The sequence below is a fragment of the Crocodylus porosus genome, unplaced genomic scaffold (genome assembly GCF_001723895.1).
Source record: "Crocodylus porosus isolate Cpor-Errol unplaced genomic scaffold, CroPor_comp1, whole genome shotgun sequence".
Classification (NCBI taxonomy): Eukaryota; Metazoa; Chordata; order Crocodylia; family Crocodylidae; genus Crocodylus; species Crocodylus porosus.
In genome coordinates this window covers 175,517,110-175,534,423 of record NW_017728906.1, presented here as the reverse complement: position 1 = coordinate 175,534,423, position 17,314 = coordinate 175,517,110, and the positions used below count along the sequence as shown (strand labels likewise).

Genomic DNA, 17,314 nt, shown 5'->3' with positions numbered 1-17,314 from the left:
GCGGCTGCCGTTCCAGCACAAGCGGGCCAGCGGGCACTCGCCCTCGTCCTCCGGGCTCGTCTCCAGCCCATCCGAGCCCAGCGAGCTGAACGACTCGGACGAGATCTTGCGGCGGGACATCGCGGCCGGCCGGGCTCACACGCGCGGGCCCGGGGCGCTGCTACTGCTGCCGCTGCTCCAGCGGCTCATGTCCCTCCGCGGCGCCCGCTGCCCGGGAGGCTTTAAGGCAGATGCCGGCGCCGCTGTGCGGCTCTGCCGCCGCCTCCTCCCCGCGCCTGCCCCTGCCCTGCCCCTTTGCACAGGAGAAGGGCTGCGGGCACCTACTCCAACGCACCCCCACTCCGTCTCCTTCCCTCCTGCTGGGCCGATTAACACCCCCCCCCCGCGCCCCACCTAGGCCAGTTTCTACTTTTGCCTCTAACAGAAACGCTTGGCGTTATTTATTAATTTATTTCCCTTTTTCTCGTCTTGTCTGAAGCAGTGCTGGACAGCTCCACGCCTGCTGCACCCAGCTCAAGAAGTCTACACAGCCGCAGCTGCTGAGGAGCGGGGCTGGGGTCTTTACTGCTCTCCCTGTAGAGCTTCACACCAGGAAGGCATTCAGCTCCCTTCCTCACAGGGGAAGCATGCCCCATCCACAGGAAAGGTCTTCCACGTGGACACCTAGAAGATCGCGCCCTGTGTAAAGACTTTCTCAGCAAAATGAACGCCTGTAAGCGCCACGCTCCACAATCAAGGGGAGTTCGGCACCAACTTCCCCTGCACCCTTTTTTGGACGCTCGCTCCCAAAGCTGGGAAAGGGAGATCTTCATCAACACACAAACAAAGCTGTGATCATGTCATATTTGATGGCAACGTCTCAATTCAGGGTTTCACTCCTGTCCTGCTTTTTTAGGACTGCGTACTGCATCCAAGACAGAAACAGCAAGGATAAAATGCAGGCCACGCATCGCTGTTCAAATACAGATTATTAAAAAAGAGCAACAGCAAAAGACAAAGAAGAAAGCAAGCTAACCAGAGCTTTGAGGAAGGATGACATTTTTGAAGACATTGAAAGATAAGCCACCTAAATCTTCATCCCCCACCCCGCCTTCAAGCCATGCATTTCCTTTTAAAAAGTTGACATTGTTGCATGTATCCTGTCCAGGCAGAAAGGCCCCAAGCAAATGTGATGTGCATGTTACTATTTTGTGCTACCAACAGATTGGGTCATCTTAAGCTAACTGTGAGGGTAGGGTGGGTTTAAGGTCTCGATTTTTATACTTATGCAGTGATGTTATGGTATATGTTTCACACCCTCTTCTTATCAACAAATATTAAACTTCTGAATGCAGCCTGATCCAAAACCCATTGGAAACAAATGTAAAGACTCTTTTTTTTTCCTTTTACTTCAGTGGATGTTTGTGTCCTATCAAATACACCACACACTATAACACAGGGGGTCCAGGTGTCTGCATGGGGGAAAGAAGGTAGATGGGAAAAGGAGTATAAATATTCCTGCATTTAATTAGAATCCCTAAAAATGGGAGAAATAAAGCAACTCCATTCATTCTTTTCAATTCCATCACCTGGTTGCCCCTGGCCTAACAAGTTTAATTTAAAAAAACTATAAAAATGTATATGAAATATTTTTCTCCATTAAAACAAGGAAGCAGAACCCCTGCCACCTCAATTCTTGTGCTTCTTTGGACTTTTCTGGCCAAAGCTTATACACCAGAGCTAGGAAAAGCTAAAACACTTTCACTGATATGTTTTAAGAACCATGATTTTTAGGGTAGAAACAGAATTTCATTGCACAGTCTTCATTATTCCTTCAGCTAATCTAGAACAGAAAGGCCTGAAAAGTTTAGTTTAGCACTGTAGCTCCTCTGAGGCTCCATGTCCTTCACTTGCTGCACATGGTAAGGTTAATTTCTTCACTGACTCACAAAAGCTATTTCTCTGCATCCTAAAAATTAAAGGGAGGATAGATGTTCTTTCTTTTACTTCTTGCCCCTGACAAAAAATGGACTAAGTCACTTATACCAATGCCAACAGCACTGAATTATCCAATCTTCCAAGACAACTGTTAGTCACAGGATCCAATATTGCTGGGTCTCCTGAACAAGCACTTCTGAGAGGAGTTCTCAGGGGTATATTCTGTCTTTAAGAAGTAAATCAAAGGTAGGAACATGCTGTGTTCAGAGGTCTCTTTTTGTGATTGCTTCCTAAGGTTTGTCTTGCAGCTTTCCATTTTCTTTTTTATTCTTCAGTCTTAGTGTAGCACACTCCCACTGACTTCATATGGACTTCAGTGGGAATTATGACTGAATAAGGACTACAAGATTCAGCTCTGTAGTATAAACTTATTTGTGGATTATAAAGCCATTATTGCTGAATAAGAAAATAGTATATACAAGTAATTTGTTTCCATATCATACACACAGTTTGTTTGTAGGACTTAAAGTAAGTGCCTTGCTTTCCCTTTCTTTTTTTTTTGGCATTGGAAACCCACTTTTAAACCAAACTATAAGAGAACACACAATTCCTTTCAATTTTCAATGGCTATTTTCTTTTTCTTCATACAATAAAGTCTAAACTACCATTTTCTAACAAATATTATCAAACTTTCTCTGGATCCTTGCAAACTCCTTTCCATATTAAAAAAATATCCATGGCCTTGACACTGAGTTCAATTAAAATGGAAAAGGAAATCTTTCATTTTAAACTCCTGTCCTTGAGGTCAACACAACTATAACTGGATTTACTCATGCATAGAAATCATTTATTTACAAAAATGTAAAACATGGTTTCCTTGACTGTTTAGATAATGTGCCAACTGAAGTTCATTATTCAGTATAAAAAAATGCAATTAGGACAGCAAGGCTGCTATTGTTCTAGCTGATACAGCACACTGAGAAAACCTAACTGCTAGCCAAAAATTAGTGTTGCAACATCACCTGTTAGTTTGCAAAGAACAAAGATTGAATGCATGTTAGTTGGCCCAATACCTGTTTGTTCCAGTAGGACACATATCAGTGGCCTGTCCAGGGCATGATAAATTCTATTTGACATTCACAATGGCTAAAAATAAACAAACTGAACAAAATAGATGGACCTTCTGGAAAAGTACCAATCATCACCAAAAGGTGGTTTTATATGAGGAAAACAAAAATACTAGAAAGACTAGGACCTCCCTGAGTTCTGGAGCCTGTTAGGTGAGGTTACTCAATTACATTCATCTTATTTAAGTTGACCCAGCTATAAGTTTACAGGGACAAGCTACATCTGGGAGTTAAATGATTTTCTTGACAATGATACAACATACAAGCATAACTACAGTACACAGAGAATATAAACTGATCTGCTATAAAGGTCTTATTGGAATGTGTTGGGGTTTCCACATTACTGACGAACTGGGTGCATCTACACACGCAATTAATGAAACGTGATAAATTCCGGAGCACTATGAGCAAGAGTGAACTGCTCCTGGGCATCTACACATTTACCTGGGACAGCAGCACTCTGAGCTGGGGCAGAGCTGGCAGCTGGCTTGGGGGATCAGCCCCGGGCTCTGGGCGGCAGCACCAGTCAGTGGGGCTGGCTGGGGCATGAGGGTGCAGAACCTGCAGTCATGTGGCTAGGGGGTAGGGAGGAGTCTGGTGCTTGCCCAGTCACCATCTACATCTGTGTTTTGGCACCCTTTATTTCTCCCAGAACAATGGGCTTGCAATTAGGAAATATTTGAAGTAAAACCCAACAGGGATTTTTTTAAAAGAATTTCTGTTACTAGTACAACTATAATTTTTTTTAAGAATACATTCTTGCCATTTATATTCCTTCAGGTGTTTTGTTTATTTGTTGTTGTGTTTCCTCATCCATTCCACTTTAAACAATTAAAAAAGACCAGTCCATCACCATTATTTCTGGTCATTCTCACTAACTGTTCCTCATCCAATAGCACAGTGCTAATCATAATATTTTAGGGGAAAGTTTGTACTTCAGGAAATATATTATATTACATATTTTTAATTCTTTTATTACAAAATCTAAACTCTGAACCAATAGGAAGTTAATTTTCCTTTAATGAAAAAGATTGTTGTCATGGGTTCAGTATCTCCTACTAAGAAAGTAAACATCTCAGTTTTACAAAAGCATTTCTAAACCAGCAGGAGACCATTACCCTGCGACAACATTCTCTTAGAATTATTTTATTTCAGTCAAACAGAATGACTGATGTGTCACAAATTTATTCATTTGTCACATTGTTCCAAATCTGTCCAATGGCTTCTATAGGGAGCTTTGCCTAAAAAAAAAAAAAACAACCCAACAAACCAAACAAGCAAACAAACAAAAACCAACCAAGAGCAGAAAGACTTTGCTATTTATCTTCAATTTGTGAAATTCTAATTGGCCTAGAGAAAAGGCCAGTCAAAAATAGCTTCACCCAGTCAAAAATGAAGTTAATTTATAAATGTAGACTGGATTCTGACTGGGTGAATTGTTCAAAATAGGTAAAACCAGATTGTGTCCCACTGGGTGCGTCTACATGAAAGTTTACTGTGCAGTATGCTAATTAGTTTTACAATAAATGTCTCAGTGTCCAAACATGTGCCCCTATTAGGCTGGGGTAAACTAATTTGTAATATTATTTACAAATAAATAGAAATATTTACTACTTGTTAATAAAAATACTAACCTAAGTAGTAAAAAACTGCAGCAGCACACATGTAGGTGCTGCCTGCTGGTTTGCCCCACACTGAGACACCTTCATGCCCCAGCCAGCCCCTCCACAGCATGTTGAGCCGGGAGGAGCAGCCACTCACATTCAAATGGCATGCCCAGAAGCAATAAACTCTGGAGTCTATTGCTTCACATTAATTGCATGTGTAGATGAATACATGAGACTGCCAGGCCCAGGACAGTGTCCAGGATCCGCTGGTCATCATCTGTGGCCTCTGCTGCCCGGCCAAGGATGTCATTTTTCTCCCACAGCCCCTGGATGCGCTCATGCTCCAGGAGTAGAAGCTTGCCCTGCTACTCATGCTCCACCTGGTCCCGTGCCTCCTCCCAGAAAGTCTCCCAGATGATGTCCTCCTGGTGCCATATTTCCTAGCAGACCAAGACCTCCTGGTGCCAGGCATGTGCATCCACTTCCCTCTCCCCAGCCATCTCCACCAGCTTCTGGAGGAGCAGGGTCTGATCTTGGGTGCACCTATGGAGCATCTGGTACATCCAGAGGGCCCTAATGCTCTTCAGCCGCATCCCCATCCTGGCATCCCTACTGGCCGCAGCAGCATCTCCCCTGCATCCAGACGTAAGCCCTACAGAGCCAGGAGACAGAAGTCTTTTGTGAGAGTTTGCAGCATTTCAAAGATAATATGTTGTGCACCAGCCTCAGATCAGGTGTCAGCCATGCATGGGTGCCCAGGTAAGTCGGGCTGGGCAGGTCTGGGCCAACGTGGCTGTTGGCTGAGCCCTCCATCCCTATACGCTTCCCTGGGGCCTGTGTCCCACTGGGTGTTGGCCACAGGCAGCCTGCTAGACTCCTTCCTGGCAGCACCTGCTGCCACAGCTCCAGATCCCATTCCCTGCCACTCCTGCTGTAGGCTACCCACCCTGCTGTGCTGCCACCCAGCCCACAACACCCAGGCTTGGACCATGCAGAGTTCCCAGAGAAATGGGATGAGGAGCTGACTGTGCCCCTATGCTCCCAGCCGCTGCCTCCCACTCCCACACCACTGCTGTGCCCTGAGTTTGCCCCTGCTGTGCAGACCCTAGCCAGTGTGTGATGAGCTGTTTGTGGAGGGGTGCCTGACCCAATATGTCCTGCTGCTGCTTATCCTCCTGGTGCTCTGGGCAAACCTGAGCAGCTGATATGAATCTGAGTTATGATGGCATGGAGGGCAAGCCTAGGGTGCCCCACATCCTCCACCACTACCTTGAGGGCTACATGTGTCAGCACTACATGTCCTTGCTCCCTGCTGCTGAGGAGGACATTGCCACTAGCATTGACATCTTCCTTGGGGTGTGAGAGGCTTGTGTCCACCCAGTTGTGGGGGCACAGGCTGCACAATAAAGTTTTGCACTGTGTCCTGCCTCTCTGCATGCTGGCAGGGGGAACCCAGGGCCAGGGGAATGTGGACAAGCCAGGCAGGTAGGGAGGCAGGTGTAGGGGTCCGGGCCAGAGGCAGGAGTGGATATGGCTGTCCTGCCAGCACAGGGCTTACTATATGTTCAGGGCTGGTAAGGCTGGCAGCTCAGCGTGGTCCTCCCTGTTGGTGAAGGTGTCCAGTTGCACTAATGTCCTCAGCCCACTGTGTGTGGTGGGCAGGAGCCCAGCTGGGAGTCCCCCCCAGGGAGGAGCTGGTGCTGCTGATGGCCACTGGTGTCATGGCTGGCCACTCCTCATGGTAGGGTCTGGGGCAGCAAAACTGATGAGGCAGTTGCTGGCCTGGCCTCCCAAGCTGCTAGTCGACTGAGCAGCCAGGAAGCTAGGCTGAGCAGGACTCTGAATGACTGAGGGTCCATCCTCCAGTGACGTGTTACCAGTGGACTCAAGGTGAGGCAGAGGCTTGGACAGGCCACCCATACTGATGTAAATTGCACAGCTGTGGCCTGGGTCCCAGAGCACCAAAATATTAGCTGCTGCATAAAGGGCGTGGTCTTGCGGGCATAACTGGACCGAAGATTGTGGTCAGTCATAGCCACCCACTGTGCCCACAAGGCCTTGACCTTGATGTGGCACTGTCATGCTAACCAGGAGTGCCCGCACTCCTGCATCCTGCCCGACAGGACCTCATAAATATGGACATTCAAGCACCCACCCCACTCAAACTGCCTCTGCACCTCCACATTGTTCCAGAGCACCACAAGGTTGCCAACCTCTTCCTAGGTCCAGTTGTGTCCCCAGGTGGAGGGCACAGTCATGTGCACACAGGCAGGGACAGGCCTGGAAGGGGAGGATGAGGAGGATATGGTGGGTTCCCTGCCAGCTCTCTGGGACCCCACGCAGCTACCCCACTGTTGCCAGCCCTTGGCAGCTGCCATCAGCACCCAGCATAGGAGCACAGCATGGGACTGGGAGCTGTGCAGCTGAGGCTATGCCCCATAGCACCTGCAGTCATAGGGCAAGCTGCTAGGGGCATGCAGCAGGGAGGTGGTGCTGGCCCTGCTGCTCTCAGCTGCCTGCCAGTGGACCTGGGGACTGACAGGCCTGCCCAGAGGCTGCAGCAAGCTGGAGTCAGCAGCCACAGACTGAGGATTCACCAGCAAAACACCCCGCAGCCAGCAGCCACAGGCTGAGCAGGACTGCTGGGGTGGTGGGAGGCAGGCACAACAGGGCTGTGGCCTGCCCAGGGAGACACACAGGGCCTACAGTGCCCTCAGGCTCCCTGGTGTATGCCCCAAGGCAGAAGATGGCTTCTGGCTTTGGGACCTCCTGTCTGCAGGCTACAAATGAGAAGCCCAGACCTGGAGCAGGAGGCTCCTAGGCTGCATCCTTGGGGCAGGCTGCCGGGTCATGGCTACACGTGTGCTTGCTTCTGGGTCATGGCTACACGTGTGCACATTAACTTATTGCACTTAAATTTGCTACCTGCATTTGCAGTAAGCACAAGCACATGTACACATGTGTGCTTACTGTGCAGTAAATTAGGCAACTGTGCAGTAACCCAGCTCATGTAGATGCACTGAGTCCTACCCTGCCCCCTTACTACCACTATGAACCCACTGCACCCTTCACAGACATGTCCCCATTATGCCTCAGCCCCTCTGGTGTCTCATAATCCCCCTCACACCTCACTGAGGCCTTCCCTACCTTCCTGAGCATTCAAACTCACTGAAATGTAGTGCTATTGAAGTCCCTCACACCCCACTGGACCCTCACCCAATAAGCCCTTTTGCTTATTGTGCAGACCTGATTGTGGTGCTACAGGGGCTGCCAGTGTGAGTTCTGGTATATGGCCCACAATTACCCAAAAAAGATAGAATATGGCCTTCTAACTGATTTGAGTTTAACATCTCTGGTCTATTAAGATCACAGGACTGGATAAACTATCACATTTAGTTGTAAAATGTAGGAGAAAAATTATGGACTATTCAAAGGTACAGTATTGTTTTATTTGCCTTATTCAGAAGAACAGATTTATTGAACTTGATGCCAAGAAGAGTACCCCAGTCCTCCTTACATTAGCCAGATCCTCTGTGTTCTAGGAGATTTACCCTGAGGAACAGCAACTCTATCAGTAGCTCCATAAGAATACCAAAACTAGAAGCAGCAAAGGGTGATGCTTTGAATTAATGTATTCCTTAGCCACGTGGTTCCAGGACACTCCCCAGTCAGTTCTATTCATTCTTTGCACTGCATTAACTCGTAACAGAAGCACAGAGTTATGGGACATGTTAACCTCATGCTTCCTGACAAGCAATAGTGTAAAGAAGGGGTAACAAATGTGGCACAAGCCCCGCTCATATGTCAAATTACACCTCTTCTGACAAACTTTCCACCATTTCCATCAGTATCTTTAAATGATATAAAATGGTTTAGTCCCAAGAGTTTATGATGACTGTTGTCTCTCCCAGAAGTCACAAGTCCAGAACACCTGAAGCCCAGCAAGGATTGGTGCCCAGACTGACACGCTCCCTCTTCTGTAAGCTGTTTTAACTGTGCTAGGCAACTACTATGGAAACCTAGCTCTGCGTTGTGTCCAAGAACAAAACTGGATACTTTAAAAAAAACAGTTGGATGACTATCTTGGTGGGATCATTTGACCCCTGCTGACTTCCTGCCCCTTGGGCAGGGGGCTGGACCAGATGATCTTGTGAGGTCCCTTCCAGCCCTAATGTCTATGAAATCTCACTCAGTGACTCGCCTGCCATACCTTTGATGGGAGAAAACTGAACAATTGATCACGAGCGAGTTACAATTCAGGTGGTCTTTATGTGCACTATTTTGATAGTTATTTCATTTATTAGTTTTTACTGGACCAGGCAACAAATAACTGAGAAACAGAAGTAACCAAAGCTGTCCCTGTCACTGGGGAACTTGTCCAGGTTGGGCCTTGCTCCTCCCTTATTAATTTGCCTTTTCAGGTGGGTTGGGTCTTGTTCCCCAAACCATCTTCACCACAGCCAGCCACCACAGTAAGTAGAATCCCTGCTCTCACCGTCCAGTGCACTGGAGCTCTGTCATAATCAGTTCTATGTTCGGCGTCCTCCAGGTCAGGACTCTATCCTGTCCCTCACCGTCCTCTTGCTCCCTCTCTCTTGGTGATCTCCAGGGGCAGCCTTCTCTTTCAAAATGGCTGAAACCCCTTTAAGATAAACCTGGTTGAATGTAGTATCAGACTTAACCGATTTGGGTCAAAATGGTTGATGCAGTGTCTGTCACAGACCCCTTCCTGGTTTAAGTTAAACCAGAGTCCCCCAGCATCCCAGATGCTTTGCAGCCCTGGGCTGGGCTGTACTGTGCTATGCTCACTGCTCCAGAGAGCAGAGCTGGCCCTGCCCCTCTGCTCTCTAGCTAGAACTCCAGTGGAGACTGCAGTTGCTCAAGCAGGGATCCCCCCCTCCCTCCCTCCCATCTCCCACAGCATAAAACTCAGCTCCATAGACCCTAGGCATGTGGTACGCTAGCTAATGCTGAGAAGCGTCTGTGTCTCCAATTTCACTGGGACAAGCAGACAGAACAGGGCTTTTTGGAGCTATTAAAGGCTGTGTTATCAACTCCCTGCTGGCTCCCTCACCTGTCAGGTTTGCAGACAATATGAAGAAGCAGTGAGAAGGAAATTGAAAAGCTCAGTATCATCAACAGATGCATGCACTACATGCACACCCTATGCTTCAGAGTGCTAGCCAGGAGCTAGCAACACTCCTTCCCCTTGAGCACTGAGTGGGGAAAAGCCCAGGACAGTACAGGCAGGGTGGGGGTTTATACCCCTCTCTAATCAGAGCATCCTGCTGGCGCCTGGCTATGCTCTGCCTAAGCTCAGCACTATGAAAGGGAAGAGACAGATACTCTAGCACCCCTTCTCCCCACCCCCCACCAGCTTCTAGACTGAGCCACTGCAGGCACATGCCTGCATTTCCTCAGTCCAGACAGAATGTCTGTGCAGCTGCAAACCTGTTCAATCTAGGCAGGCTCAGGCTTTTTGAATGTCTGTCCCTAGCCATGAAGGGAATCAAACTTGGTGGTCCCTCCGGACAGTGCAGGGTAAGTTCTTCAGGGTAGAAATGCTGACTTTCTCTATGCTCTGTAAAGATTTAGCACAGTTTATAATAAATGAACATTTGTAAGGTCTTTCACTGATATCCTGGCAACATATTGGCTTTTATGAACAGGTTATTTTATTACTGGTTAATTGTTACTGTTCAAAATTCTCAGCACCCCTTTTCTCTGGTAGAAGCTCCATTTAGTGTAGTTTATGGCACATCACAGAGATACAGATGTCTTTGTGGTATATACATTCTTTAGCATTACTTGGTCAATCCAGTCCTTTCAAATTTTGGTATTGCTGGCATGACGTTGTAGCTGTGATGGTCCAGAAAATATACAAGAGGCAAGGAGTTTTGTGGATAACAACTTACAGGACCAACTGCATGGTCCATGGTTCAGATAGACTTAAATCAGCTTTCAAATACAGTCCATTCTTCCTCAAATTAACCATGCCGTTGGTCTAATAAAATATATCACTCACAAAAATCCTTGCCAGTCCTTTCAACAATTTTTACTATTCTATTGATGTAACTCTACTGCTTTAAAATTAAATACATTTGGTCTATTTATCAGTAGCTTACAAATTTAACATTCCTAAATTCACAAGCAATGTTACTTACATTAAATTGCCTTACTGAATTTTACGTCAGCTATTACTCATAAACCAGCTTTATATAATAAAACTACCTTTTTCCTTTTCTTTAGAAAATCACAACAGGCCATGTTCTATTCCACCTATTAAGGATATAAGCACTTTTAGGCACTTAAGTGCAATTCTATCCCACCCTGTTTAGATTCTGAAAATCCATTAATGCATTTTTTAACACGCACTTAAAACTGAGTCATAAGCAGCAAGGAGGAGAATCCACTGACCATTTGCATTTACTCTTTTTCAGAGAATCAAACAGGATCGAACAGAATCACACCTAGGTACATAAGCCTACATATAATCTGAAAATCTGGCCCTAATCACACTCTTGTCTCAGGCTAACCTGCAAAGGGAATTCACACAGTGCAGATGGAGTGCATGTTCTTTCCCTTGGAATCTTTTTTTCACTGTGTATAGCACACAGGAATCGGTCAGAAAGTTGTCCGTTAGATCCTATTCCTTTGGGAGCACAAAGGAAAAATAAAGAGTGTTGTTAGCTTGCTTACCGAGACAGAGAGACAGAAGAAAGGATAGGATTGTGAAGGTGCTGAAAAATACTAAAGAACAACAAATCACCGTATGTACCAGATATGTACCAGACAGATTCTGTAACTACCACCCTCCTAACTAGAATGCATACATAGTGTCATTCATTAGACATAGGGACAGTCAGCTAGAATTCTGCCTATGAATGAGAATAATGAGCCTTTAAAAGAAATCTACTCTTTTACCCCAGAGGTGGTTGCATTTTAGTGCTGGTTAAAGCAATTTCTTTGTGTATTGTATATATCGTAAAGTGCTGGCCTGTAAAGTTTGGCCCCCAACCTGTGCAAACTAACAGCTGTAACTTATGGAGCAATATTTTACAGTATCCATAAAACTTCAAGACTTTAATTTTATCATCAACGCATCTAATTGTTAAAACCATGGTGCCTCACACATATCTAAATTGTTATACAACTGGTAGGAAGTGCGGCACTGAAACATGACATGCCCACTTCTTAGAAAAGAACTGGATACATACAACTAAACTTTCTGTCTCAAGTGTGTCTCTTGGTGCATCCCTGGCTCCAAAATAAGAGGGTGCACCCTAATGACCATGTGCTCTGCAGCACCTTAAAACAGTTTGTAGTGCCACAAATTCCACGCAGTGCACATGCACACATTTGCCACATTGTTAATTAGCTGTGTGGCAGGGTTTTTTGACACTGGAAGATCCCGGTGTCGGAAAAAAGCATTGCTGAAAAAAGTGGTATGGCGCACACAGCAATAGCATGTGCCACAGGCTCTGAGCAGCTGGCCCAGTGCTGCTGCTGCCCCAGGAAACCCCCAGGTCCCCAGGTAAGACTGATGGGGCTAGCACAAATGCTGGCTCCAGCCTCTCCTACCCCACTTAGGTCAGTTTGCCACTGCCATTTTTTCCACAGGAAATGTGTGCCCCTACACATGCACACTCACTGGGACATGCCCAGAGCGGCTACTTTACATCCTTCTGGAGTATATCGCTCAAAAGGAGTGTAACAAGTTTCACTGAAACACCTCCTAGCATGGTCTTTTGATGGAGTAGTCATGCCTGTAATCTCCCCTTCTGCTTCCTCATTTCCTCCCATACATTTTGGTCTTGAAAACTTAATTGCACTTTTGCCTCAGTTCTTAAAATCTGTTACAAACAAAAGTATTGTTAATCTATTAATAAACACTTCTTCAATCTCATATAAATGTAAATTATTTGCCTGCCACTTAGTTTAGGTCACTTTACTTCAGGAAAAGAATACACATTTTAAACACGAACATATGTGTTATTTGGAATGCTGTCAGTACTGAGCACATATACATGGGATACTTAACTGCACAGTAGTCTAGTTTGTGTGTGTGCATCTACATGTGTGCACACTTACTATGCAGTAAATATGGCTAATCACAAGTACATTTGCTACCTTCAAATGCAGGTAACAAATTCACTTGTGATTAGTTACTGCATAGTTATACACATGTAGATGCAATCTGGGAGCAAATTTGCTCTCAGGTCAGCCCTGCCACTAGGGGGCCAGCCTCAGACTAGCCCCTGGGTTCTAGACTGGGAGCCTCTCCTGCCCCAGGGCTGGGCTGCCTCTGTGGCAGCCTCTGCCTCAAGCCCTTAAAAGCCTGCATGAATTTTGAGCCCTGGGGCACATCAGGAGGCAGCCTGAGGGCACTCCAGGCCCTCTGCCCCCTTGGGAAGCCTGCAAGCTAGCCTCACCAGCCTGCCTGCACCGTGGCACAGCTGCCAGGCCCATGCTGGTGCTGCAAGCTCCTGCTTGCCCCCAGGCCCAGCTGCAGGTAGCTTCTGGCCAGCAGGGCCAGCTCTACCTGCCTGTATCCCACCCTCAGCAGCCTACCCGGAGCCTGCGGGTGTTGCAGGGCATTGCCTCTGCTGTGCGGCTGCCAGTCCCATGCCATTCCTCTGCTCTGGGTGCTGCAGACAGCTGCCCAGGCACAGCAGCACAGGAACAGCTATAGAAAAACTCAGAGAGCCAGCATGGGATCCCCAATGGCATCCTCTTCACCCACACGCACGTCCGCCACCCAGGGCCCCAACTGGCTGCAGGAGGGGTTTGGCAACCTCATAGCACTTTGGGGCAAAGCAGAGGTGCAGTGCCAGTTCACAAGGGGCGGGCACTCAAAGGCCCATATCTATGAGGGTCTGTCAGGCTGGATGCAGGTGTGAGGGGACAACTGGTCAGTGCAGCAGTGCTGCATAAAGGTTAAGGCCTTGTGGGCACAGTGGATCACTGTGACTGACCACAATTATCAGTCTGGGAGTGCCCGCAAGTCCATGCCCTTTATACAGCAACTGACAGTGATCCTTATGCCCCAGGACCCAGACTTCAAAGTGAAAAGCCACTAAAGTTGGAACCAGTGTGACTGAGGGCAAAATCTCTAACTTAGGCACTGCAATGTCTGAGACTCATAGAATCCTAGTATCATAGAGAACAAGGGCTGGAAGGGACCTCCATAGGTCATCTAGTCCAATCCCCTGCCTGAGGCAGGACTATCTCTGTCCAAACCATCTTTAGAATCCATTGTCTAACCTCTTACCAAACCAACGCTGTCAACACTGACTCCGCACAGATATAACATTCTAACCTGCCACAGGCAAAGCAAAGGGACCACACTGGCCAATGTCCTACTTCTGTAAAGAGTGTCAATATACACTCAAGAGTATATTAAGATATCTTGCTAGGTAGCAAGATACCCCTAGCCCCAAGAGGATTAATCAAAGCAAGGGTAGGTACCAAACTCCCTGTAGAGGCAATTGGAAGACCTAGGTACCTTCAAATAGCAATTCAGAGAACCAAGATCAATAGTTCTAGAACTTTTTAGATTTGGGGCAACCCTGCATACATTTTTTTCAATTTGGTGTTCCTCTGGTTGAGAATCACTGTTGTACTGTCTCGGCTTACCTAAGTTGTTCTCATCTGGAGTATGGCTGCTGTGACCAAGTGAAACTATCTGAGAGCCTCGTGTGGAGCCAGACTAGGAAAGTTTGGAGCAGAACCATGCATTCCTTCCTGCATTAACATTATCTCATAAACCTAAAGCAGAAAAAGGTGCTTACTCGTGCCTAAACCCTTCTTGGTTTGACTCCATCCCTACATCGCCCCACCAAAAAACACATGTGCAGGACAGTTCCATCTCCCCTGTGCATATCTGTTTTCCAGAAGAGCACAGAGGGTTGGACTAGAAATAGCTGCAGCAAGAGCAGGCACTGCTGCCACAAACCTTCTTAGTCTGGTTCTGCACAAGGTACATGGGGCAGCTTCACCTAGTTGCATCTGTGGTGGTAGCAGCAGCACACCTGAAAGGCTCTTGCAGCGACCCGGGATGCCAGAACTCCTTGGTTTAGAACCACAGGCCTAGATGCTCAGCATGGAGTGAACCAATAGGAAATACTAAGCCTGGGGATGTTTCTGAACTCCCATCCCTCTCTGGAGTTTAAAGGCAAAAAGGCAGATTCCAATCAGCTTCTCAGGTGCCTAAACAGGACTTAACTGGGGTTTAGACATCCAAGTTACAGAGACTAATTAAAATCAACCTTGCTCAGCAGCTATAAAACAGTTTAGCATGTAGATTCATTAAGTTCTTCAATTTTGGCTTGAACAGATCCCTACCCACTGAATGCTAATCTGCTGTGCACAGAAACAATCCAGACCAGCTGCCTAAATGCTTCACTACTACATGAGTTCTGTTGTGATCCACATCACACAACCTCCACCTAAGTCCCAAATTTCTTCTGCAGACAGGAAGCTGAGAGAGGATTTATTGCTGAGAATACCTGTATAGCTCAGTAAGTGGATATGCACACATTTTAGCACAATAGCCTAGTGGCAAGCGTACTTGTCTAGGAAGTAAAAGCATCAGAATCTAGGCCTCTCTCATACTGAGGAGATTTAAACCCAAGTTTCCAACTTCCCAAGTGAGTGCTTGGACTCTAGGGCAGAGGTTTCCAATGACCGGGCTGTGGTCCAGTACTGGGCCACAAAAGGTTGGCTGCTGGATTGTGGCAGAAGCCCCCCCCCCAACCCCCAACTGTCCACCTGGGTGAGCAGCTTCCTCTGCCAGCAGTCACGTGCAGGGTTAAAGCTGGGCAGTGGGGCAGCCCCAGGAGGAATGAAGCTAGATCCGTATGCCCCATCCCACTGCTGTGCCCGACCACAGTATAAAAGAGGTTGGGAACCACAGCTTTAGGAGCCTTGCTACATGGAACACTTACCACATGTTAAAGTTAGAACAAGTTCTGAGCAATTACATAGTGGATGGTGGTGAGAGCTGGTGCATGGTGTGAGCTGTGCATGTTTTGTTTTTATTACTGGATCGCACCAGTGCCCTGCACCAGAGCTGGTTGGAGATCAGCAGATGTGGGTGCAAGCCGTGGGACCACAATTGATCGTATTATCTCCATGGAACAGTCTGATGCTAGCTCAACACACTACTTAATACAATCTGGAGATACATTTTCCAGTGAGAAGTATACCTGTATTATGATACAATGAATCATAATATTGTAATATGTATGAGAACACTTAACAAATGTTTTCCTACTTGAACACCTGGATGCTTGCATTTCAAGTGCATTTAACATGTGCTAAGTGTACCGTACAACATGGTCCTAGACAAGGTTGGATGGGCCCTACCTCACCTTGTTGAAACAGGCCAATTGCAATATTGCAAGAGTCCTGGGGATGGAAGGAGAGCAAGAAAGGAGGAAGATGTACTGTGGAAAGCCAGGACTGCATCTTACATTAGACAATTATTTGTTAAATAGCAGGAGTAACTGGCAGCAGAAGACAGGATTCCCCTACCAGGGAGTGCCCTACCCACTAAGATACAGAGCCACAATTCCCTATCATTTGCTTTCCTTCTCGCCCCTGAGTTATGAATTCTAGACACCTTCACCAGGAGGGGGTGCAAGCAGTACCCATCATAATGCAAAGTCTAGTGCTTAAGGCACTTTCCTGGAAAGTAGATGGGGATCTCCTACTCACATCCCTAAGTTTCCAGCTTCCTGGGCAAGTTATCTAACCACTAGGACTGCTGTACAAAAGATGCACATCACCACTGTTCAAGACTCAACAGAAAATGCTGTACTTTAAACTGAATTCAGCACTGCAATCCATTAGATGTACTCAAACAGATAGGCACTCCTCTCTGAGCAATCTGAATTCTGAAGTGAGGATGGTCACTGTCTCAGCCCTGAGTCATACATCTAAATTTCAAAGATTGGGAACTCAGACATATATAGCTGTCTATCTTTATAAAGATTGGGAATATATATATGTCTATATAAAGATTGGGAACTCAGACATATATAGCTATATAGCTGTATAGCACTTCTATTGGATAGTTGTAGGTGCCCACCTGCTGAACACAAGGGAATCTGGATCACCTAGGGGCCATCACTACAGAGATCCTAAATGCCTAACACCTTTCAGTAGGATCACCCTCATGGGGAAAGGGACCTAAATTTCAGCCATTGCAGAACCTATGTGGAGGAACCTATGTGGAGGACAATTAGGATAAGGTCCAAAATCCAAACTGACAAGCAAGGCACCTATATAGAATGTAGGTGACATTTTGATGCATAACTCGTAAAAAGAGATTCAAATTATTCCACAAAATTCACAAGGCACTTCCATTCATTCCACATCTAATCTTTGAGGGAACTTTTACATGAGCTCTGGAGGGTGGAGCATGGGGGATGGGCCAGTGCTTTAATTAGAGAGGCTCCAACAGCTGTTCTAATTAAAGCACTACCTTGTCTCATGTATCATGTGAAGCCCGCTGTGCCCCCGCTCCCCCAAAGCCCCCCAGACACCCCCTCAGAAGCCGCAGAGCCCCCTGCTGACCCCCAGCACAGCCGGAGGTAAGCGGGCTCGTGGTGGGAAGGGGTTAACTCCTCGCTCCCTGGGAGGAGGCCGCTGCCTGGTGCC

General features: G+C 46.8%; 1 protein-coding gene across 1 annotated transcript in view; it reads right to left on the bottom strand.

Annotated features, from left to right (window-relative positions):
- The window catches only part of GUCY1A2 (guanylate cyclase 1 soluble subunit alpha 2), a 260,844-nt gene extending 260,634 nt beyond the window's left edge, over positions 1 to 210 (bottom strand). Inside the window, exon 1 of the mRNA XM_019528531.1 lies at positions 3 to 210. Within this exon, the coding sequence (XP_019384076.1) occupies positions 3 to 120 (118 nt within the window). The 5' untranslated portion in view covers positions 121 to 210. The remainder of the gene's footprint in view (positions 1 to 2) is intronic.
- Between the last annotated feature and the right edge of the window lie 17,104 nt (positions 211 to 17,314).